At 39.2% G+C, this 25,806-nt stretch overlaps 1 protein-coding gene across 7 annotated transcripts in view; it reads right to left on the bottom strand.

Annotated features, from left to right (window-relative positions):
• Positions 1 to 25,806, bottom strand: part of CNTN6 (contactin 6) — a 145,195-nt gene that overhangs the window by 21,551 nt on the left and 97,838 nt on the right. For all 7 annotated transcript variants that reach the window (XM_075762481.1, XM_075762479.1, XM_075762478.1 and 4 more), the window contains 4 exons: positions 23,294 to 23,430; positions 19,747 to 19,876; positions 18,551 to 18,701; positions 2,984 to 3,111 (listed from right to left, as the gene is read on the bottom strand). In XM_075762481.1, coding sequence (XP_075618596.1) covers positions 2,984 to 3,111; positions 18,551 to 18,701; positions 19,747 to 19,876; positions 23,294 to 23,430 — 546 coding nt within the window. The remainder of the gene's footprint in view (positions 1 to 2,983; positions 3,112 to 18,550; positions 18,702 to 19,746; positions 19,877 to 23,293; positions 23,431 to 25,806) is intronic.

The following is a 25,806-nucleotide window of genomic DNA, read 5'->3' as shown; positions in this document are numbered from 1 at the left end:
AATTTCGTTAAACTTTTCTTCATCAGAAGGTTCCAATAAGCTTATGATTGCCTCATTAGCTCTGTCATGTAATTTCTTGTGTCATTTTTTGATCACACATTCAAAGACATCAGAAATAAGACATCTGCAATCCTGTTATAGAATATTAGAAGGAATAAAAGTTCCAGACATCATTTATCTGTTAAAACCTATGGAATGCCTCCTTAGGGAAAAAGATAAATATTTTGAAAAAGATGCATTCTATAGAACCCTCTAGTGAACTGGTATTTTGGAGTATCAGAACATAAAGATTTCTTATAACACAATTCCTGATAGATATATGCTGTAAGTTTTATAAAAAGTTTAGTTCTTAGGGAGACCTATTTTCCCCCGCCATATATGTTGAAAACCGACTTTTTGTGAATTACATTGGGTTTGCATGTGAGGTGTGTTTTTTTGCAGTATTAGCAAAAAAAAAAAAAATAAAAAAATCCATTTTATTATGGTATTAACATCCTCTTGTACCTCTTGTTCCAGCCTGCTCATACCCAGTGATACCACTATGTAGAGTGATTCACTTGTGCGATATTTTCTGCTTCTTTTATGGGGTTGTCTTTAAGACTTCCACCTCAAATACTTTTAAAAGCTTCTTAAAAGCTCTTGGTTCAACATTATCTATCTATCTTGCTTAGCAACTGCAGACATGCATTATATGGCAAATCCCATTCCAGAGGAGAAAATAGATAAGATGTTCTGAGTGCTGGAGGTATAATAAAGACTTCTCACACAAAGAATAAACAACTCAATGAGCAGCAATAAACTTAATTTGCACATTAGATATGCTTTTCCAAGTTCTGACATTTCAGTTGAAAATAATGCTGAAGCAATGAGGCCTATAATTGAACAGCCAAAACTTCTCCAGAGGGGAAACAAAAACAAATGTTCCCTGCAAACAAGATCATTTTTATACTGTGTTGTTACTCAGTGTTTTAATAAACTTCATAAATGCCAAACAAAATATTTTTTTCATGTTTTAATGTGATTTTCCCATATTGCTCCATTAGGATGTATGTATGTGATATGCGAAATGGTATATAATCTTAATAAAGTCAGAGCTGCCTAAACCCTAAACTTCTTGGTTTATTCATTGCTAGCTGTGCTGTAACATCGTCTCAGATTACACATTGCACTGCATCAATGCTAATTGCTCTTTCATAATATGAGTATGAAAAAGATTTTTGCCAGATGCAGTAGGTTAGGGAGGAGGTCATGCCTGCAGGCTACAGTAACCATTCTGAAGTCATTGAAAACAAGATTTTTAAGAAAAAAGAGAGAGTTACAAGTTACATTTAATAATGTGCTCCTCTTGTAACTACAGAAATTATTATTGTTAGCTGTTTTGCAAAACTGATAAATATGTTTACTATAGTCTGAGAAGTTTCACTTTTTAACTTGTTGTCCTCATTTAAAATCAGCAAATATGAATATTTGTCTAAGAAAACATCTGTATTGAAAGATCATGCAGGAGCAAAAAGAAAAAAAAAATACTATGTTTGCCCCAGTTTTCCTTCTTTTTCTTCTGTCAGTGGTCAAAGATCAGAGGATAGAGAGCCTAGTTATTTCATACGCTGCACATAGGAATATCGATACAAGCAATTTCTCTTTTCACATACCCCAGCTCCGCATTAGTTCACTGAGCAGTAAGTTTGTACAAATGCTTTTTATTAATGGAGACAGACCATCCCTCAGCACAGCAAAAATCTGAAGCAAAGGACTGCTTTGGACATAACGTACTTTAATATGTTCCACAATGTCCTTAACTGTGTTTCAAAGAAGGGTGAAAAATACTGCAGGGAAGACATTCCCCTGCAGAGCATCCCTGGATTGGGACCAGACTCAGAGTGTGTGGTCACACCAGCTCAGCCCCAGCGCAGACAAAGCTGCAGGTTTGCAGGGAAGGAGAATTACAGCAGAGGTGACCATTTGATATGATGTGTCTCCTAGCCAGAAACATGCTTTTCTGCATGTTTGAACTGATAAACACAGGATAACTGTTAGGGAAGTTATTTCTATACCTCCACCTAAGGCATCACAACATCTACAAATAAAACCCCTGGCTTTACCAAGGTGCTCTGGAAAGCTGAATTAGGCAAAAAAATCAAATGCTTTCAGACAATGGGGTGTCCTGTGAAACAAAGTGTCTTAATATTAATACCCAGGAAAACAAAATAGTTTGAAAGTGTAGAAGGTACCCTAATGATTCCCTTGTTTTATTATTAATGCAGACTCAGAGACAGCTGTGGAGAATGGACATCTTAATATTCAGAATCAAAAGTCATCTAAGGGCCACAGAAGAGTTTTTGTTTGGCTCTGGTTTGTTTTGGAGTTATTTACCAAGGTAGCGCACAGCAGCTGGGATGCAAAGCAGGAATGGGTGGCTTCAGGATCTCCAGGAATGCAACACATGCAAGATGTATCTACCCCACGCCGAAGAAAATAAACCCACCTGATTTTCAGCTTACTTCATAACATCTTATTTCTTTTTGGCACCCCAGCTTTAAAGTCTCTTCTGCAGTCTCATGTGTGATATAAATTGTAAATGAGCGGAATGAACTGATCCCAGCACCCTGCCCAGGGTACCCTCTACCTCCACGCTGTCTCGGTGCCTTTTCAAACCCTGGCTGCCCAATGCCTGCAGCAGTGCAGCCTACACCTGCGACGTCTAAATGGTACCGCAGTGGAAGTATCATTATTAATGTTAGTACATGTTTCTGTGGATATCTTGGGAGACCTCCCTGATAAACAAATTGATCATCAGCATGGTGCAGTCAAGAGGTTTACTTTGCTGCAGGCGGTGGAGAGCTAAGTTTCGGTTTTAAACTGCAAGTAAAAACCTGTCAATACTAGCACTGATTGGCACAGGTTTGGGCATCCTGATGAGAAAAAAAAAAAAAAGCAGATACTTTCTAATACTCATAAAGCACAAAAGAAGATACTAAAGTACCTTTCACAATCAGGTTCCCTGAATTTCTGGCAACTCCAAACTGATTTGTTGCTATACAGGTGTAGACCCCGGCATCTGATTTGGTGATGTTATAGAACCTAAGACTGCCATCCTCCAGTAAGATGACCCTGGGGAAAAAAATAAACAAACAAAGAAGAAGAAAAAAAGACTTCTGTTACAGGAACTGTAATAGAAATGCAGTGCTAATTTTAGCATTTAAATGCTTCTGTTATACTTTTCTGTCTTCTACAGCAAGTTGAATATGTATCAACCAATTTTCACCTCTGCTTATTATTGATTTCTATATTAGGAATGTTATATTGACATACTGGAGTTGACCATTAGCTTATCTAGCTGACTTTCTTGCAGTAAAATTTGGAGTCTCAAGAGAAAGAGGGAAGATCCAACTTGTTACCTAATTGTGCTATATTTTACCATGGGGGGCTTTTTTTTCAGATCCCAAAGCTCCTATGCCATACTAATGCTGTGTCTGAGCCCAGCTGTCTGTGCAATTTTGTGCAGGATTATTAAAAGATATTAGCAGACTAGCTGAGATGCTGAAATGCCATCTCACAAGCCAAGGAGCCAAATCAAATACATCGCTGTCTCACGGGGCCCTCAAATCACCTTATTAGTCACCATGTTGTTTACGCCAGTTTGTAGAGTATTGGGTAAATTGCATTTAATAGTAATTTCAGGACCACTCCTGGGTTTTATGGACAAAATTAATTTCTAAGCTTGTTCATATGCTTCTTCAAGTCAATGAGACGCTTTAGTATGTGAGTCAGTACAGAGTTTGACATATGTTTTCCTTAGGTAAGCTTTCACTGCATGCCTGGCACCTTTTTGCTTCTACGTACAAGGACAGCACCTCAGAGTTTTGAGCTTTGCTTCAGAAATATACAGAATTTTGGACAGAAAATAATATTGTCTTGTAATTTTTTGTTAATTTTGTCTCAGATCTTCCATCCACCTCTTGCACCTAGTAGATGTTGACGTTCTTGACCAATTTTTTCTGAGGTTAGAAGAACAGTGGGCTGAAAGACATGAAGTTTATGGAAGTTTCATAAAAATGGGGTCAGGGTCTCTATGTACTACTCTTCTTGCCGGTGAGGCCACTGCATCAACACACTCCTAAGTAGGCATCAGGGAATCTGCACCTAACCAGGGAAGAGCTGCACTCAAACACCACACTTTCCTACATCTGACAAAATCCAGCTGTAAGTCACAAATCCACAAGAAAACAGGCTTCATTCACCCCAGCGCTCACTGAAGCAGTGCATTATTGTTTTATATTCCTCTTTTAATTGACATTTAAATCTAATACAAAAATCCTTTTATAAAAAGAAAATATCTAATTCATGCATCACAGCTTGGGTATTTAATATTTATTACTAACAACATAAGATTGGATGATGTAATGAATTATTAAAGGAAACGAACAATAACAAGAGCAGAAGTTGAAGCTGGCAGTAATATCACAGCCATTAAACACACAAAAAACACCATAGTGTCTTGCCGCATTCCACTCCGGTATTTATACGCTTGTAGCTATATGTGTAACACACATCAGACCTTGTTCTGCTTCCCGTTACACGCTCCCAGCCTCTCAGGTGATGGAGAGAAGCACTAGACTTGGATTTCTGGCAGTCTTCTCACTCACACCCCGCAGTTTCATGCCTCCCCCTTCTCACCCGGCCTTACCCTGCTGAAAGATTTGCCCCTGAGCAGGGGTGGATTGAGGAATGAGAAAAGCCGAGATGTCCCCGTGGTGCCGGGCACTCTCTCACTGGGGCGTGGAGCTGAGCGGGGCAGGGAGTTTGGCTTGGATGAAAAATCTTTGTTACCTTGGCAATAATCACCAGGTACCGCAGCAGTTATTTGCAAGCAATTTGTAGTACGATGAGAAAATAAGTTTGAGTTTAATAATCCATCATATACCCATATTAAACTGGAGAGGAGCAAAATATGAAGCAACAAAGTATGCTCTTCAACATAATGATGTATCAACCAAATGACATTTTTCAGATAAGGAAGGATGAATAAGCAAGAAAGAACTGAGCCTTTCTGCTGGCATCTCAATGTTGAGCATCGAAACGAGAGACTATGGGTGCCTCTCCCTCTCAGTGTGGGGACAGACCTGATGACAGTATTTCAAAGGCAAGTTTAAATATGAAGAAACATTTGCAAGTATTTCACTTCTGCTTCTGCAATTTTGCTTGCATTAATGATGCATTTCTTCACATCAGCTTGCACCGGCCACAAGAAAACCCTCTCATTAGAAACTGCTGGTGATGAAACAGTTGATTCGATTGACTGGTTAGCTAACATATGGCCGCTTCATCAAACAATATCAAAAGAGATTCAAGTGTGAATCAGCAAATGTTCATAAAATGGATACCTGAAAAATAAGTTAGAACAAGTCACCATAGTGTCTTTCTCACCACCAAATATTGATGTCCTGTTATATTTACTGCAGTTGCAGTAAAACAAATCGGAATCCAGAAGTGGGCATGAGGCATAAAAAAGTCAATCCCAGCCCCCAAAAGCTTCTAATGTAGGTAAATGCATGGGGAAAACAGTCTGTAAAAATACAGAATAATAAAGGGGAGAATCTCTGAATGCACAGGCTCTCTATGGATTTCTGGCTAGAGCTTTTTCACTGAAGTTTAGTCATGTCTAGCTCAGATTTTTCCCCCCTGTATTCTTCACTAGGAATTGAGACCTGAATAATTCCCAGCTTCCCAGTTTGTCCACTGAGGGGGGTTTGTACCCACTCAAGAGCTCTCGAAGTAACGTTTGGTCTGAAGAAATACTGTTCTGAAACAACATTTCAGCAACCGAGCAGGCTGAGGATGGACTGGCTCTTTGAATGGATCAAACCGGAGCTTAGCAAAGAGAAACCATCAGCTAATAAAAGCTCCAGAGTTGTTTGAAACAGAGGTCACGCTACCTAAAGACAATTAGGGAGTTAGCAGTAAATAAGATACTCGGGCAGAATTTATGTAAAAGCACAAAGGACTCCAGAGTAATTAGTTAGCGGGAAAGGGAATTAAAGAAAAGAACGGGGAAAAAAAAAAAAGACTGATTTTCAGCTGTACCGAGGTCTGTGTCAGGAGAGGGATGAGAAAGCAAAGCACAGCAGAAAATCAAGACGATGCATTTCAAATAAAAAAAAAAAAAAAAAGCAATGTGAAATAGCGAGCCAGCTGCCATGAACAACAAAGTTGTCATAAACTTTCTCAGAGCCATGACTTTATGCCGTGGGTGGGTTCAGAGGGGCTGTATTTTATGCTCTTCCATTTGTCTTTCAAATAATAGAACTGTGATTCTGAAGGCAATGGGAATATCTCCGTTAATGGGCTTTAGATCAACCTCTAACAAACGATTTAAAAAGAAGCTGTGAAATGCATGTCTCACCTGCTGAAAGGCTTGCTGAAAACCATTACTTTTCACAACATTTTAGACTGGGTGAAGGCTATAGATAATAATTCTTAGCATTTGCATCACAAGACAAGGTAATTCCAAGTACTGCAACAAGACAGAAAAGTTTAACTTGTCCGATATAATGCAAGTAGAATATGTTGTCTGCCAGGAAAACTGGGCTTCGAGGGACAAAAAACAAAAGATCTGAAACAGAGCTGATAATTGCATCCCTGTGAAAGAAGTAGGAGAAGGAAAAACGAAAGGAGCTACTCGGGACACAGCTGTTCACAAAGCCCCGTTGCAGCAAGGGATTGCTTAAGCATAAGCCTAACTCTAAACTGGCATCTCTGACTTACAAAATGCTTACATACGTATCAGACTAGTGCTGATGCCTATGTTCCTGCCCAAATTACAGAGGTGCTACCTCTGGGTAAATAGCTCAATTAAGCAAAGTTGTTATGAAGCAAAGATGAAAATCCAGTTACATAAATCCGTACATAGTTCCTGCACACAAGGTCTAATTAGAAATACCCAGAAATATCATTCCACGTGTAACAAGCCTGGGAACTTACCCTGCAAAAAGATATGGTATGTTGGATGCAGTTCACTTCACGTGGATCACAGGAACATAGGACAGCTCTTAAAGCCTAGTTCAGAGACATGTCCGGCCAATTTTCCACCAGCAGGATGGAGGGCAGGGTAAGGATGCAGCGGCAGGTACCACAGCCCCTTCCCGGCACCGGGAACCTGTAACCCAGGGTCTGGATCTAGAGAGAGTGATTTTCTAAACAGGGTGAAATCTGTCTTCAGGAATGAATCCAAATGCCTTTGAGCCTCTGCAAACCTTTAGTCCCACAACAGTTTTTGAGAAGTTTTTCCCCAGTTTATTTAAGAATAGGGTAAGCGACGTCCTTTTGTTTGTTTTTAATCTACTCATTCCGTGGGATTGCTCCACGCCCGTGTCCTCCCTGGGTGACTCCATTAGTATACAAGACAGGCGTTATACACAGAAAGAGAAAACAAACAACCGACCCAAGATCTGCTGGAGTCAAAACTCCGTGTAATGTTTAAGAAGAAGAGTTTGCAATATTTCTGCGGAAGACATGAGACTGGGAAGAAGTGAGAGCTCATTAAAATTGTCACACATACTTTTTAAGTAAAGAACTTGAGAAATCAAGCCGGGATGATAGGTACAGCTTTTAATTAACCAGGCCAAACAGAACCATCTCCAAAAATGTTGTCTCATGTGAACAAAAGATTGTTGATGGCTATTTGCTTTGATCTTAAAAGCATGAAAGAATAATATGTATTTAACAAGGCTGATTGATAGAAAAATAAAATATGAGAAAAGAAAGAGGTGTCAACTCATTAGATTTTAAAGTGCAGCAGCGGTAATTTTTGTGCACTGCTGTATTGTTCAGTCAATCTGTTTTAGAGAGAAGTGCGATTTTAATTCACGGATGTGAATTGCCTTAATTCAATACCACAAATGCCTTTGAAATCCCCATCAAAATCGGTTGAGCTTGGTTGGTGCAAAACTGGGAGGTGAATCAAGCCTGCTTCCGCAGATGTCAGCACTGCCAGTAGGGTAGCTATTTCTTCAAGGGCATAAAATAATCCCTTTCAAAATAAAGTAACCCTGATGTAAAGATTCACTCTTCTTTCCTCCTGTCTGCCTCTAACATCAAGTGTCTGACACCTCATAATGTTATTGAAGTCATCATCATAGCACTGTGCAGATAAAAAGGGAGTACGCTGGATCTGATGAAATCAGAGGCAAAGTAATTTTTATTATCTGAGCAATCCTATTTGAAACCATGTCTTCTCAGTCTCACTTTACTGCTCAAGAGCAAAAACACTTTTGCTTTCTTAGGCTGTGCAAAGAGATATTGTTTATAAATTTCTTCAGATATGCTAGCAGACATTGAGACAATATCTGACTTTTCTAATTTTACAAAGATTGAGAAGCGTGAGAGAGGGTGAATTAAAAAGTACAAGGGGAAGTAAGTGAGGGGCAGAAACATGAGCACAGCTCTCAGGTGACTCAGAATTACTAGTGATTTATGCAGATGTAAATGTGAGTAAAGTTTGACTGAGTGAATGAATTGTGCCTGCTGATGACAGCTCTGGTATTTTTGAAAAGGTCCCACTAAGTCCCATCTGAGATCCGACTGTCTGTATTATATGTTAATGATCTTTGTACCTGTTTATCCTATTCTGAGTATAATTTGTATGCTAATAGTATTGTCATTTAATAAACTATGCTTAAAAGAAGATTTTCCTTATCTGCATGCTGATATAAATGAGCTTTAGAGTTGACTGACAATTAACTGGAAATAAAATAAACACCATTAAACTCTGTGTTAATTATTTGGATCAAAACAAAATTACACAACCTAGCTGAATAGTCTTATTAAAATATTTTAGAAAAGAATACTATTAGCAATGGTAGAAGGTGCCACTATAACACTGTTCCTTGCTATTTCCTAAAATTCCCCTCTGTTCCTAAAAAGGAACATTGCTTTTGCATAGAATCTCTGCAATTCGGGACCACAAATATTTATTTTATGCAAATATATACAGACATTTGAACTGAGTTGTACTCCATCATAAACCTTCCAGACAAAATACAGTATTTTCAGGAGACGGTATTCCCTCTAACATAAAATAGCAAAAGTTGTTTTGCCCTGTCTTTAACATACTCAAGTATTAAACGTGAGGCAGATGTTCTTATGTGATGACCAAAGGAAAAAAATGACAAACCCACCATGTCTGTAGACATGTGTCTAAGTCTACTGTAGTAATATATGTCAAAACATGCAGCCACGGAACACTGGGCAACAGCACCTCTATGTGTACAGGAACGAACGACGTGCCAACCGAACAACTAGTTTAGTGATGAAACAAAACAAACAAGCAACCCTTAAAAATGTTGCTTGCCGTGATTTAATCCTTTCAGCTTTCTCAATCCTTGTGATAGTTTTAAGGTGCTTGTGAGCCTGTTCATCCCCAGTCTGCTGTGCCAAGCACACACACACACGTTTCTGGTCTTTTCCCACTTGGTCTCGTGTCATATTTACAAGATATGGCCCATTTATGGCTCTTCTCTGCTCTGTGGCTTTCTCTGTCCTGTTGCAAATCTGCTTCTAAACGGTGGATGTCACGAGAGGAGAGGTGCAGTATAGTCCTGGACTGAGGCAAGGACCATACCTTAGCATGTCCAGGCAAAAAGAAAGATTTCTTGGTTATTAGTCTGCCTTGTGCACAGGACATAATGAAACGTCCTATGTATGTAGCCATATGTTGATTAGTCTGAACATTCATAGCAGAAAAAAATATAGGGATAAAGTAGTATCCCATGAAGGAAAGGAACCAGACTGTGCGAGATTCTGTGGTGAGAATCCAGGTAGAAAATGAACTGAATTGCCAAAGAAAAAGGTTGCCATTTTTTCTATTTGCCAACAATTTCTGCTGATTTTTATGAAATCTTTACAACTCTGGTACATCAGAGAAAAGTTCTTTCAGCACAGGATGGTATGCCCATACTAGTACTATTCAATCTAATCCCACCATTAATCATTGTTTTTATGATTCAGACATTATTAGGAGTTCAGACACAGCCATTCATATGACCAAATTCACTGCAGATGTAAAACAAAACCCTTAATATGGGACTTAAGTAGAATTTGAACAGTACATAAGGCCCTGAATTACCCTCTGCGTGGGAGTTTAATTCACTTACAGGAATCTTCTTCCCTATCTGCTTGTCAGAACATATTTCAAAAATAAAAGTACAATAAAACCTGCTGTTAACTTTAAAGTGTTCTGTATATACAAGAAGTAACTGACACCAGGTACACAGCGTGGTAACGGCTTCCTTTCAGAAACCCTGGACAGCATATTCCTGTGCGCGCACACAAAACAGATATACAGTATTGCACATGCTCTTGCAGTAGCTATGTTCTAATATTGGACTGATTAATTTTTAGCGATCAAATCGGGAAATGGACTTTGGAATGAATACTTCAAAATTCCTCACTCAGGTAAACAATTTCTAGGACAGAAAAAACTGAAGGGTTGGTTGGACCTCCTGTTGGCTTGAAGGAAACCCTGGGGCAATCCTGACTGGGCTATAGAATTTATGTTTAATTTGAGCGATAATGGTAGGGACCACATGTGGTTCACTGAAGCCTTAGACCCACATCATCACCCAAAATAACACAGAGCATAGAAATTTTATGTCCTTTTAATGTGTGAGTAATATTCTATTACTTGTACATGCCCCTTAAGCAGAATCCTCCTTTCTCTGAAAATTTGCAAAGATTTGTAGTTCTCATAGAAAACAAGTAATGAAATAGCAGTAATAAAATCCCATGGCTAAACCAGAGGCGTTAGTATTCTCCTACAAGTCCCTGCACGTTGGCCAAACATTAGCCACGTTCTCAAAGTACGGTTTCTATGCTTTTGCTCACATAACCCTTCACACTCGGAATGATCCCAGAAACTCCTCCCTGGAAGGCTCTTTGTTCATCATGCCTACAGTATGACTGGCAACAGTCCATGTGCCTGTCATGTTATCAATATCTTCTTGCTCCTTTTCACATCACCTCCCCAACATATCCTGATCTATCTCTTACCTCTAATGTTACTTTTAAGTTGAAAACTTGTGGGATCAGGAACTATCTTTTATTTGGTGTTTGTGCAGCATTTTTTTCATCCAATACTAGTACTTTTGTATGCTGTGGCAATACACCCCAGAAGAGTGCAACGGTAATGATGTGCATGGCAGTACAACTTGGACTAGAAGAGAAGCACAGAAGGTTGTATTCTCGCGTTATTTTTTGTGCAAACTCCTAATTAGGAACCTTGATTCAAAGCCCGCTGAAGTCAATGGAAAAACTCCAATGCGATTAGCTGGCATTGGATGAAATCCTGAACATCAATCAGAATACGTGCATGAAGCAGGGATAGAACATGAACTGAAAGGGAGAGAAGGCACAACGCTGACATTCACTGGGGTTTCATTTACTGCAACTCCATACGACATGGAAGAGTGACAGATTGCTTGGGACATCTCAGCATGTAGGACAGCCCCTCAGAAAGGCTCACCTTAACAAGGTTCTCAGGAGTTGAGTAGGAACATTTTAAAATTGTATTAGAGAGGTGTCATACAGAAGGGAAATTGTAATAAACCCACCATCACGCAGGTTGTCATTCGTTCTTATACGTGAGAACATATGGTTCATTTGCTTACTTGATGCTCACACTATCTGATGTGCTAAACACTATTGCATTAAGTAGTCAGTAATACATGATGAAATTAGGTTTATTGGCTTGTTCCATTATGAAACTCTCTAAGGAGAGAGAAAAGAAAGGAAAAGCCCTTTTCTTATGTGTTCCACTGCACTAATATTCTCTGTCTGCTGCCTGCCAGCATTTCATTGGGTCAAGTAGCAATGGGGGTCCCCTTCTGCCTTCTCATTACTCTGCAGTGGATTGACTTCAAATGGAAAGATAACAGAGAAAGAAGAAAAGGGAAAAACAAAGCAAAATAAGATTAAGAAGAAAAATAAAATATTGTCTTTTTCTTCCCCTCATCTGTGCTCAATGTCCTTCTCCTTATATCTCCCTCCTCATCTTTCACTCACATGCTTTCCACTCCCCTGCCTTCGCTCTCAGCTTGGGGAAGAAGACAGAAATAACTGGAAAAGTGGAAAACACAAAGAAGGAAAGACTGAAGGTGCTTCAGGTCAGCCTGAGGCATTTTCTGGCATCCCTTCGGTTGTAAAACTTTTCTTATGCCAATACCATTAGTTTTGCTGGATCACCAAACATTTCTGCTCATGTGTACTCACTCTTCAATGAGTAGTGCCATGCTTTATGTTCCTCCTAGATTCAATGACATTATTCAGAAGGAAGCATGGGCAAATGCTTGCACACTTATGCCTACAATCTACACACAAAACAGAGAAATACCACTTCTGTTAACAAATAAATATTCAAGATACATATTTTAGCTGCCTCCATTAGTCTTTTGCAATCCCCTCTTCTCTGCTACCTTTCACAGGGAAACTGTGACCATTGTGATCTGCACATAAGATATTTTTAGCTAGAACATTGAACACTCCTTGCAGCTCTCAGCATTCCCTTGGGAAAGGTGCAATGATGGGTTTTGTCTGGTAGCACTGAATATATAGTAGTAGTGTGGCCTAAGAGATGAAATAACAAGCCAACTCTATACAGCGATCTCAGGTTTTGTAGGAGTTTTCATATTTTAATATGTAAGTTCAGGCCAAGTACTGAAAGCAGGCAGGTAAATCCATGCCTTTGATTTCTGTCAAACTATTTGCTAGCAAGGAATGGAACTGAAGTGATTAATCAAATTCAGCAGATGTGGCATCAATTCCATTGGTTCCCTAAGCAAAATTAGAATTTCATCAAGAGATAAGCTTAATTTGTATTCATGTTGACTTACAGCGATGGTGTCTAAGATATCTGGAATTGCTCTGATTGCTCATGTCCACACTTCAAGTACTCTATTTAAAAACTAAAATAGGAAATGAACTTCTTTACAAGCACACAGACACTGATAAGATAGAAGGGTTAAGGTATATCACCAAAGCTATGCAAAGCTTCTTGTGGTAGAAAAGCAAGAAGGATAAAAATGGAGATACACTTAATCCAGGCTTCAAAAACCAGACTTAAAAAATAAAATAATAGTAATATTAATATCCCATTGCTATTCACCTAGCCGCATTGCTGTAGAAAGCTGGGAATAGAATGGAAAGTGCTGGAATAGGATAAGAAAATATGTTCTATATGAAACTTGCTAACAGCATACAAATGTCTATACTACCTTTATCTGCAAACAGTGGGTGCATAAAGCAGGGCGGTTTGTGGCACTAAGCAGCATGACAAGCAAAGCTTCTCTTTGCCTGTGCTACTCATCGGGTCTGACTTCAATATAGGTTGGGTTTTTCCAGACAATGTGGCTAGATTTCATTCCCCCAGTTTTGCTCATCTAAAAGTTAGGCATCTCATCTGAGATGGAGGTGTCTGCCAAGAAAAAGTAAATAATTACCTTAGACTGCATATTGACTTTGGCTAAATAAAAGTTAAGTGACATCAATCTCCTCCTTTGTTAGTAGACTAGTGCAAATTTTGGAATTTTCAATCCATTTTGTCTTGATTCCTCCCCAAGCAGATTTTTTTTTTTTTTTTTTTTTTTTTTTTTTTTTTAAAGATAGTGGATATTCTGGAAGGTTTCAGTACAAGCTCAACAAACAGTGTTGACATTCTGGTAATTGAAATGTTTCAAGTTTGTTGAACTTCCCTGACACATTTCTTCTCAAATTGGTTGAAGCTGAAATGCTATTTCACAGTACAATATGTTTTGTATGTTATATTTGATCAGCAGATTGAGGACTTGTCCTGTTTACCGATTAATTGCCTTTATTTTTTTTAACTCCTTATTTCTCTAAATCCAACAGCAGTCACAAGAAGAAAAAAATTATTTTCCCAAATAACAAAAAAGTGTAAAATGTGTTAAAATGTTCACGGGTTTGGAATCTGGCTTTGAACAGTGGAGCAGCAGAAGAAAGGCAGAAGCAGATGGTGGCCATGAGTGCTCAGAAAGATGTAGGAGAACGGTCCTGCCCAGGAGACTGATAGAGCGATTCAGACGCAGCACACAACCGTGAGCGTGTTCAACCCTTTAGTTAATGAAACCTGCTGGGTCCTTGTGTTCCACATGCAAACAGGAGGAACCCCTTGAGTTTGAGTCTCCAAGGGGCAGCTGAGCTGTAAGACCTCAGCAATTACCAGATAATTCCCCCCATCCGTAGTGTTAGAAGTCTCCAGTCACAACATCTGCTCAGCTTTCCTTGCATAAGGTTGTTGAAAGACAGCTTTTCATTTCAGTGCTCAATCATTCCCCCATGTTTCCTTTGAGAAATGGCAATAACTTGAGTACAAAACGCCAAAACCAAGTGTGGCATGGGAGAGAGAATTTACCACGTACAGCAGCTTTATTTATGGCGGAGAAACAATTACCATCCTTCACAGAGATGGGACTGAACTGTGTCCTACAAGCAAGTCTAGGAGCCAACAAGTATTGAGCATACGTTATTGACTCCTAAACATACTTCTTGTCCGGTCCCAGAACAGTATTTAAATTATGAATATTTGCTTATTACTGATTATTAATGCATGGAAAGTACTGCATATGACTAATGCATTCTTTCAGCCTACCTCATTTCTCGGTTTTCCCTCAGCTATCCTCATTTAAATTCTGAGTGGAGTGAATCACATATGTTTATATGCATTCACTACAGTGTTTGGGGTTCCTCAACTCACGGTGAGGAAATAGCACCTCTCTCTGGCAAAGCAAAAGGGGTTCCAACTCCCATTTATTAAAATGCGTCAATCAAAAAGAATTTTTCTAAAATAAGTTTTCCATGAGGGTCCTGATCCTGAATCCATTGAAGGCGATGAGACATACATTTGTGATGAGATCAGTGTCTAGACTTGCAAATTTACTTTATTTCATATATGAATTGTTCCCTTCTACTCTCTTTTCCGCTTTTCCTCAGCGGACACATGAAATGATAGAAGTGAGAAGTGAGATGAAGAAAACTCTCATTGCACTTACTGAGAATATGAGACATACATGAAAATAGCTCATATCTGTGTCAAACTCTGCAGGGTGGGAGTTCAGAGCATGAAGCTTGTTCTTTTTCTTTGTTGCATTTCGTTTCTACATTGAGCTAAAATCCACAGCACATGCCAGGAAAAAGTCATGCATTCAGCAAAGGGCAAACAAAATCTTTTCAATCAGTTGCCCATTGGACAGGCAGTATTGCTCCTGAAAGCCCATTTCTCCAGACTTTGATCCAAAGGAGGAGGTTAATTGCCCAAAAGAAAACCTGAAAGTGTACAGCTAGATGATCCAGAGCAGCTGATCACGTGAAGAGAGAGCAGGTAAAACCAGCTAGGATTAGCCAACTGTGGAATTTATTTTTGATTCCTGCAGCTGATAACCTTGAATTCCCTCTCTAAGGTGGCCAGCAGCGTGAGCCAAAGACAAATCCCACTACTCAGGGGGTGAGCTGTATGAATGAGGGTGGAATTTAGTTATTTCTGAAAATTTTGAAGTAGAATACTCAATGCAGTGGGGACATTAAGACTGGGAACAGTAAGCAGACCTGGTACAGGTGTGTTCAGGCTTTGTTTTACCATCAAGTGTAAAAATTTATTGATTTGGGAATTTTTTGAAAGACTTACGTGTATGCTTCAAATGCAATAAAGTATTCTACATCGATCAGAGCATACAAGGTGGTGAAGATCTGGGCAACGATGCGCTTGAGCTGCAGAGAAGGTGGGAGAGACAAGTGTGGCTGGAGGAAGCTGTCTGTGCCCGGAAAAGGGGCCTGAGGGCTGAGGACTTTCTCTGCTGAGCCATGGCAAGAGACTCAGAAGATTCTGCTTCAGACTCAGGAAATGTTAAGATATTTTATCAAATAGCAGGGGCCCAAATAGTGCAGCTTGGTAAACTTAAAAAGGCTTGATAAAAATCCTCAGAGGCAATAAAATACAAAATATTTCATGGTGCTTCTATTAATATGAGTAGTGTATTAATTAGCTCTTCCTAGTTGGTACACTTCTCTCTACATACTTACAAACTAACACTAATATAAAGCAGTGTTATCTTCTCATATTAAGAGCTCAGATGAGCAGGGAGAGCAGTGACCATGCATGCATGATGATCAGGAATACACTAGTATCATGAGTGAAAGAAAGAAGGTGAAGAAAAAAAAAAAAAAGAATATCCTTTCCCCTTTGGGTGGAATAGGTCTAGTTGCACTATTTCTGTAACAAAAAATCGAATTTGTCTAAATCATTCTAAAGTACCTATGTGATCTGACTTATTTAGCAATGTGTCCATCACAGTTTTGCTGTCAGAACCGTAAAGGACTGCTATTTCCTTTTTTTTATCATTTATAAGACAACCAAATATTAAAAAAAAAAAAAAAAAAGGGGGGGGGGGGGGCCAGTAAAGAAGTGCAGAGAGATTATAAATGCTGCACAATAAAATGGGAGCAGAAATAAGGAAAGCTTATTTCCTTATTAATAAGTTAAAATAGTTAATCTCTATGTGACATGTCAGGGTCTAATCATATATAGGGAGAAAGGCAGAGCAGATTCCTTCTCCTTTTTTATGAGCAAAGATGCATATGATTTTACTGCTTTAATTAGCTGTGTGCATTAATTACAGCCATACAAATCCTTATTTCATTTTCTGTTTCCTGTCACAAAGATCTCTGGAAAAATACTGTATAGATGAGTTATGTTCTCTTCTTTAAAACCGTGGCATTAGCTATTTTGTCATTTAATAATCAAAAAGCCTCATAAATTCTACTTTGCACCAGTGGACAAACTGGTAATAATGTTTTGCACATGCAGAGTTTAAGCAATGTCTCCCTTTGCCTCACTGTAAATCCTGCTCCTTTTGTTTACTCCTGCTGAAGCAGCAGAAGGCCTTCTGGGATGCTCCAAAATTACAGTGTGCTTATAATTATTGTTAGTAAATTAATACAGAAGCACAAGTAAATACTGTGTACAGTATGTAAATATTTTTAATAAGCAGTTCAGATGGGGAATATCATGGTACTAGAACCTCAAGTTCTAGGCTTAATTCAACGATTTAAATGGTAAGTTTTAAGCAGTGCTCTCCTTGCTCCTGTTCTCATCAATGTCAGAAAATCCAGAGATTACCAGTGGCAAACTATATGCTGAGCATGTTTCCTACATACTGTGGGGATAGGCTGCGTCTAACAGGAACGAACAGGCATTTTTGTTGAATAGACTGTATGATCAAAATGCAAAAAAAGATCTGACTGAACACTAGTTAGAAAAATATTTTTCTTCAATAGCTGAGCAGTTAAACAGAAAATAAAACTGCCATTACTGAAAGGGTGGGAAAAAAATCATTGGGAAGTTCTTCATGTCCTGTGGCATGGATTGCTCACCCAAATTTTTCTGTTTCATTGTGAATACTTAATGAAATATCTCTTCTCAGATTTGCACTTTCTTTTACATATGCTTCTCTCGTTCAATTTTATCTGCATTGTACATTACTGCAGTAGGGGATAGGGAAGTATTTCTGTGTGTCACAGTTTTCGATAATGTTGTTTTGATGAATTATAATTATTTTAAGTCTTATGTGACCCACACTAACCTTGAGCAACTGGTCCTGTGTGCAAAACCTGGTGTTCGATTTCCAGAGCTTTATGAATCACTGATTCTGTTTTCAGTCTTTGAAAACGATAATGTGATAAAACAGTGTTGCTGTTACATTGGTGAACTGAAAGATGCTGAGAAAGATTACAAGTCTTAGACACAGTCACCCATTTGGTCCAGCTGTCTACATTTGCATGTGGAAATACTATCACAGTTGTACATTGTGTACGCTGTTCACAACCTACTCAAGTCAGTAAGCCACGTTTGATTTTAATGCTTCACCATTTAATTGACATTACCATGTAATAATGTAGATGGTTTGTGGCAACTCACAAATAAGCTATCAGCCATCCCGGACAAAAGGTCAGTAAAGCCTTGCTGAAGACCACGCAACGTCATACCGGTTGGCGACGGAGGGTACCAGTATGCTGGTCCAGTGGCTAAATCCTGCCTAAACAGAAGAGACGGACAATATGGAGGCTGATTTAGCTATGGGTTATTTTACAACCTGTACAGCTGCGAAGCAATTACGCCGCAGCCTGGGGGTATATTCTGCTTCCCTGAAGCCTCCACTGATGTCTCCTACGTGAAGCTGATTCACTCAGGCTTTGTGTGCGGTAAACAGTCAGCTCTGATAGCGTTGCAGTGAATTAACTGCTGATGAACGCAAACATATGTATCGTACGATTACCCGTGTGTATTCAGTTTGGCTTTGTTCTCGATCAGCTTTATATCTGCAGAACTGTAGGGCCACTGCTAAAGATAAATAGGCCTCTGGCATCAAAGTTTTCTGTCAATGAGCTGTCAAAAGCAATATTAAGTCAGCTGTGTTTCAGTGATGTTTAAACGATATTACTAAGGCAGAGAACACCCAACAATCCAGCAACTGGTTTATAACGGTACCTTTTGCTCTGGCGCAGAACCTCTGAGCCCTTTCTCCAGTTGATAACTGCTCTGGGAGAAGCGCTCGGTTTACAACCAATTGTAACTTCACCTCCAACTTGAACAACAGACATTTTTTTCACGGGATTTTTGGAAAAATCTGGTGCTGCAGCTAAAAATAGAGAAGTAAGAAGAAAGAAGAGCAGAACAGTATGCAGCTGACACGTTACTAAATGAACTTGCTAAACTCTTCGAGTGCCATAGCAGGTGAATCCAATAGTTGCTTTGCTTTTGAGGTTTCTGCAAAAGTAGATATATCAAACATGAAAAATGTATTTAAGTACCAAAGAATGGAATTCATTGTATCTTATTTATGCTGTTTCTAAACTATCTACCTAGAAACTGTCTGCTCTGACAATCTTTCCTTAGGGTTATCTGCAGACTGGGAGAACAGGTCTATCTGCGATGAAGAACGAGGTTCCTGAGCAGAGCTATGTCAGCAGGATAAACATCACAACTCCTGATCCCAGCCACATGTATTCATCCACAGAGAATATTCAGTTACAAACACAGGTTTTTAATGGATTTCTGTTTAGGAACTGACACTGTTTTCTGAAAATGTGTTTATTTTTCCAGTAATTTATGTGAAAATTCACTCTTGCAGAAGGAGAAAACACAAGACCTGTACAACAGTTAGGTGCTCTTAAAGTCTATGTGTTACTGGTTGCACTAGTATTTGGCTGTTGAACAAACTTTATATTTGGATATCTATAACAGAATACCTTTTATAATATATGAACAAATTCCATTTTATGTGCATCTCTGGTAATCACTAATGAGATTACTTGCTACATGTTATTTGATTTTATATACATATTTGCCATACGCTCTTTGTTTATAGTTAAAACTATTTTTCCCGCTTACTGAAGTGACTTTTAAAAACTGCTGAATAACTATTAATAACTCAAAATACTAAGTGAGAAACAGCATCCATTAAACTTGTGTGCATGTGATAAAAAAAGACAACACACGGGATTAGATTCTTCCCCAAAACCAGTCATGAAATAAAAAAAACCAAAACATTTGCACGTGGGTGAAGAGCAAGCAACAAAGAAATATCAACAGACTTGAACTGCCAAGTGGAATTTAATTTCAAATTTTTCCACCGAGCGTCCTGTTATACTCAGTGCCTGCTCATTTTAGTGACATTTACTCACCTATCACTCGCAGCTCAGCATTGGCATAAATTGTATCGTACTTGTTTTCTGCCACACACTGATAGAGGCCAGAGTCTGACATATTCAGCACAGGTATTGTAAGAGTTCCATTTTCTATTTGAATCCTTTCCTGGTAAAAGAAAAACAAGCAAAAAACACTGACAGAGCCAATGAGGGTACAATCCCAAAATTTTTTGGTATCACACTGATGTACCTGATCATAATTCAGAAGCAGAAATGTTATTTTCTTGGAAGCAACATAGATGAATACATCAGAAATAGGATGTATACCTCGGCTATATGATGGTGGTTATGTTTTCAGACCTCTCAGCTCTTCCGACTTTTCAAGAACTCCAGACACACGTTACAGACTCATTGCCTCAGGTGGGTTTGCCCAGATGTTCCAGCTATGGCATGTGTTTCTCTGCATTGCTGAACCGTGAATCTGTGGGTACGCTTCACCGTGAAGCAGAAGCAGCTACTGCAGGGAGGGTACAGCTCCTCCACCCTGGGAGCCTGGAGCATCTTCCATGCGGCTCTCGAGCAGCAGCACCTGCAGCCCCGTCTGGGGGCACGGTGAAGCATGGCCTAACCCCCTCGTCTGATTAGATGAATCTGGTGATGATAATCTAAGATGATCAGAAAAGCTCCACAGGAGAAAGAGGTGCTCAAATAATGGAAATATTTCAAATGTCATCAGATCACAAGTCACTGAAAAATGATCCACTGAAAAAGCTCTACTGAGAGCCGAAACTTTTAAATTCCTGTTGGAAACCCACAGGCAGCTGCTCAGATCAGAGGGAGAGCGTGCTCCTTGTGGCTTGAATTTCTCTATACACATTAAGTTCCTTTGGTGCAATTCTGCTGAAATAGAGGAAACTGCACAGCAGGTAAATTTGGATCAGAGCTTGGGGTCTGGTGTATTAAAAGGAGTTTTATTTGTTGTGTTTTGGCAAATAGAAAAAAAAGCCTGTTTCATGCTACAAGCATCACTTAAAGCTAAATATTTTGTGATTTTACTATTACTAGCCTCCAGAGACAATAATAGCTCCACTGCAAAATGTAACGCTGAGGAGGAGAAGAGAATATGTTCCCCAAAACACATCAGCGTGGAAGAAACCCCCAACAGGGAATATAAATTCCATCACCAAATGCAAGTCTGAAACAACAGATACCACTATTATTATTACGCTGCTCCTTTAGCCCGGCTCCGCTGCCTCCGAAGCGGTAATGGGAGCGCACATTGTTAGAGCATACAGCACAGTCCTGACTGAACAGCTACAAGCACCTAGAACGTAGTTGTGACCTGCTGTGAGTACGTAACCTGACTTGGTGAGGTGCCACGGCCCAGCCAGTTGCACGGTCTGTTGGGGGCATTTCTCTTGTGGTGCTTGCAGAGGGCAGAGTGCCACCCCTTGAGCTATGGAGCTCTATTTTCCAGTACTCTGGCTTGTCCTTGGAGGTCTCCCACCCAGCCAAGAATTGCCCCAGACCAACCTTGTTTAGCTTGGAAATTTGGTGAGAGGACAGCCTGTGGTTGTATGGCTGGTGTATTGCAAACCAATTAACAACATTACATTACTTACCCATTGTTAACTTTTTTTGAGGCTCTCGCTACAGATATCTTTTGCATATTTAGTTTTACCTTCAGGCTGTTTGCTATCCTTTCATTGCATTCTATTTTTACAAACAGCCTTTGAATATAAAACCCCCTTCTGAAGCAACACTCGGTGTTTCATACACCTGCCGAATTCCCCACCATTCCCTGCTGGCTCTTTTGAGCTATGCAGACAAAGAGAAGAATAAATCACACCATGTACACAAGCAGGAATAATGCAGGGATGACCAACTAGGTGGTCAGGGAGAAAGGTTTGACAAAGAGTAGACAATATCCTCAGAATCAGCCCCAAGGTGGAAAGTGTCTGGAAGGTATTCTTCCTGTGATATTTCCAACAAGCAGGGTGCTGTGACAGGCTGAATATTTTATTACACCTCCCTTGTACTTTCACCTCCAAACTATCCATTTTGTCCATTGAGCAATAACATTCAGCATTTTGTTGCCTGGAGTATTCCATTTACAATACACTGTAAGTACTGTGAAAATGTTGGTTGAAAATGTGTCTGTGGAGTGTTTTATTCTTTTTTATTGAAACTATGCAATTGAAGAGTGACAGATTCTAAATATCGCTGTCTTCAAAGAGAGAGAAACTAGATAATCTTGCTTAGGAAGAGGTGACAATGAGTACCATGACCAGGTTCAGATAAATTGCAATCCAAGTAAACTCTGGCTAGCCCTCAGTTGAGTTCTGTTTAGGACTAATCCAGCAGAAAATCATACGGGAGATTGCATCCCCCTCCAATTGCTGCAAATGAGTACTACCAAGTCAAACAAGTGCTGGTTCTGCAACCCAGCCAGTGCCAATTTGCCCCGTAGGTTTCGGAAATGATTCTGTATCTATTCTTGCTAGACAGAAATTAATCACAGTATTATTTTTTCCCAAGCAAGTAAGAATGCATTACAGATGAGCCATGCCATTTTATGCCCTATAGATACTGAATAGATGCTTAATAAAAAAGGAAATATTGGCCTCAGCAAGATGCAAATGCAGCAAAGAGTCTCTTGCCACAGCAGTCATTCTCCATGAAGTTGCCAACAACTTCAAGATTGGAAGACGGATGTGCCAAAGCTTGGCCACCACAGAAGTGTAGTTATACTGCCTGGAAGGAGACAGAGCTGGGTTCTCAAAGACCGCTCTACATAAGTATCTGAAGAGGTTTCTTCAATGTTTGAGGTCCAGTTGGTTTCTGCTCTCCTCCTGAGCTACCACTTCACTACTTCCCTTTTCACTTGGTCATTCTTTTTCCTTTAAGTGAGATTTTTCACTTATTTACCTTTTCCTTATAACTTTATATGGTTTTCTTTAGTCTATTATTCCTCTACGTAGCCCCAGAAAAGTATTAACCTCAATATTAACTTATTTTCATAGCTAATTCAGTTAAAGGATTAACATAGCATAAGAATGGCCATACTGTATGAGACCAAGGTTCAGACCTACAGATTAAGAACAGAAAAAAAAAGTGCAAGTTAACAGGTTGATCGGTTTGCAATGCCAGCTCTGAAATACTCTTCCAAAAAGAGTTGGCATCCTACCAGTTTCCCAAATTACAGATTATGTCTGCGAATGTATCTAGTGTTTCTGGACAGCCCCTTCTTTCACTAACTATAATTGTTATTTTTAAACCCATTCATAGCTACTGCCATATCTTGTAGCAATTTAATGTTCTGTTAGATAAATCATACGAAGAAATTGGTGTAGCTAGCTAGCTAGCTAAACTGGCAATACCATACATTTTCAGTAAAGAAGAGCTCCAAGAAGTGAGATTTTGTGTTGCAAAGAGTTTATGCTATTATGTTTGTTTTGATATGTTAACCTTTAATTCAATTTCTGGAAAAAAAAGGTAATGCACTGTAAAATGAATGACATGACTAAAACATGTAAAAACAAAAAGACGAGCAAGAAAGCAAACGAGACGACAGGAAGCTTACCTCTGACGTGAGCGGCTGGCCATTTTTTAACCAACTGTAAGAAGGGCTTGGTTTTCCTTTTGCCTTACATTCCCAAACTAAACTGTCATAGAGAGACAGAAAGGCATTTTGGATTTTTTTATCCCATTCAGGGAGTGCTGAAAAGAATATGCAAACCATTTTAAGCAGGAGAAAAATTATTGTGCTGGAGGTATGCTGCCTTTAATTAATGAACTGAGCAAGGCCAATTAGCATTTGTCCAACGCATTCTTATTATATTGCAAGTGATTTCTGCACAACAGTTCCCTGGCATTAAACTTCCGGACTAACTTGGAAAAATGTTAGACATCAAGTGGCTAGCAGGCAGGAAGTTCAGTTTAGATATTATGCATTTTTATGGCCAAAATTTGCAGAAGCAGTGATTTTAGGTGCCTGAAATTCTGGACATGCTCTCTGAAAGCACTGAGACCCCTCCTTTTGGAAAAACAGTCCTCGTCTCAAGGTATTTGGATCTGTGTACCAAAACCAGAAATATCAAAATCATTAGTCAGTAGCTAATAGAAATCATGGATTGTAAATATTATCCCTCTGTTTTACTCACATACCTGAGACCATGGGTTCAGACCATAGGTTCTTTGTAATTTATGACACAAATACTATACGAAGGAATTAGGGCTGCTCAGATTAGAATAACTCCTTCTGAATACTTGTGGCACACTGATATAAATTCATTACTACGTAAAAGCAGAATTTGCAGGAGTCACCTACGAGGTCTGTAAACATCCAACTTAGCACTCAAGGACTGAGCTAAGCAGGAATTAGCTCGAGGCAGGCTGACATTTAGAATATTGTCAAGACATAGGTGAATATGGGACCTAGGGAGAGCAACACCCGCTTAACTTTGATACAGACCAAAGCCACACGCAAGTGAGATACTAGGCTGCATCCCTCTGCCTCCAGCATAAGTGGCTGGCGTCTTAACATCCCGTGAAAAATTTTTGGCTGGGTTATTAAATATCCATAGGTATATAAATATATATATACACACACACAAACATGTAGTTCTTACATAGAGCAATTTAATTTTAGGAAGAGAATCATTATCCTTTGAGAGTAGCAGCACAAGCTACTCAAAAGCCTCCCTCTGCAGCGTGACCCTGCGGGTAGCTCATGACTGCCCCAAAAAAGGACCTCGAGGTTTTCCAACGCTAGAGTAACAAAATGCCAACAAGCCGCTTCCCAGAAGGAGAAAGGATCTGGGATACAGCTCACCATGCCTAAAAGTGATTCTAATTACGTGTCATTTTTGTTGCTCTCCGAGCCTAAGGCATGGGATCTAGGTATCATACACACACAGAGCAGCAGACAGTGTCCAGGAAAGAAACTCTATTTCCTAGAGACAAGCTGCCGACAGAGTAAAACCAGCGCAGAAATTAAGCAAGAGGAAGTCAATTATGTAGATAATATACCAGCCCACTCCTAATATGATAAAAAAAGTCTTGTGCAAAAGCTTCATGAGTGCTGTTTATATATCTCTCTATGAGCAGCTATTAATTAATTTACAAAGTGCATTTAATAAGCACATTGTTTTAGATTGTATTAACTGATCATAATTTTGTAATTGCCTATGCTGTTATCAATCATGTCCAGGTAATCTACTGAACTTAATTTTAATGGAACTGCCTGATTGATGTTCTGCAAAAATTAGTGAGCAATGAGAACAAAAATAACCCCCTAAAAGCAAAGAAATAATTAAATATTCAAAACAGCAGCAGACTGCTCTATTCCTGGCATATATCTTGATATTAGCCATGGCTGCAGGAGACTGGTAGCTTATCTGCAAAGCCTGCATCTCTTCATTAGAAGAGATTTACTTGAGAAAAATAAAAATACTTGCCAAGATCTTCTCAAAAGACGTTAATTGTAGGCTCAGCCTAGCTTTCTGTAATTTTTTTTTTCACTGTTACTTTTTTTTTTTCCCCTTCTCTTTTGAAAGATTTATGAGGTAAAGAAAACATCTCCCTTCTTATTCATGTCAAAATATGTTGCTTTCCCTGGGTTTTAACAATGGGACTGAAGAGCATATAATTCACCCTGGCTATGAGGGACCATCACGTGTGACTCGGATCACAGGAAACTAATGCATGCGGGAAGGGAAAAGGAAAGGGAGAACAGTTTCACAGAAATATTATTCTCCACTTTTAGACAAGGAGGAAGGAGAGGGAGGCAGTGGAATGAGTTTCAGCTGTTTATGGAGCAATACCGTTCAGCTAGAATAGGAGGTGAAATAATCTTACACTTATGTGAACCAAAATCTCATGAATCCTTCCCTGATTCTGCATCTGGGGCAGCACAGCTTTATGCTGCTCTGAACTGCTGAGAGTAAATCTTTTTGCCTGCCCTTAATGTTTCATGTAAATGTACCAGGGATTTCTTTCTGCCTCGTATTAACCTTTACAACTTCATCATGGCACAGCTCACATTTTCAATCTGAGTTTTAATGCAAAATATCTTTATTTGCTGAGGATGTAATT

The sequence above is a fragment of the Balearica regulorum genome, chromosome 10 (assembly GCF_011004875.1).
Source record: "Balearica regulorum gibbericeps isolate bBalReg1 chromosome 10, bBalReg1.pri, whole genome shotgun sequence".
NCBI classification, from domain to species: Eukaryota; Metazoa; Chordata; class Aves; order Gruiformes; family Gruidae; genus Balearica; species Balearica regulorum.
The sequence above is the reverse complement of the archived record's forward strand: the minus strand, read 5'-3'. Positions and strand labels throughout refer to the sequence as shown.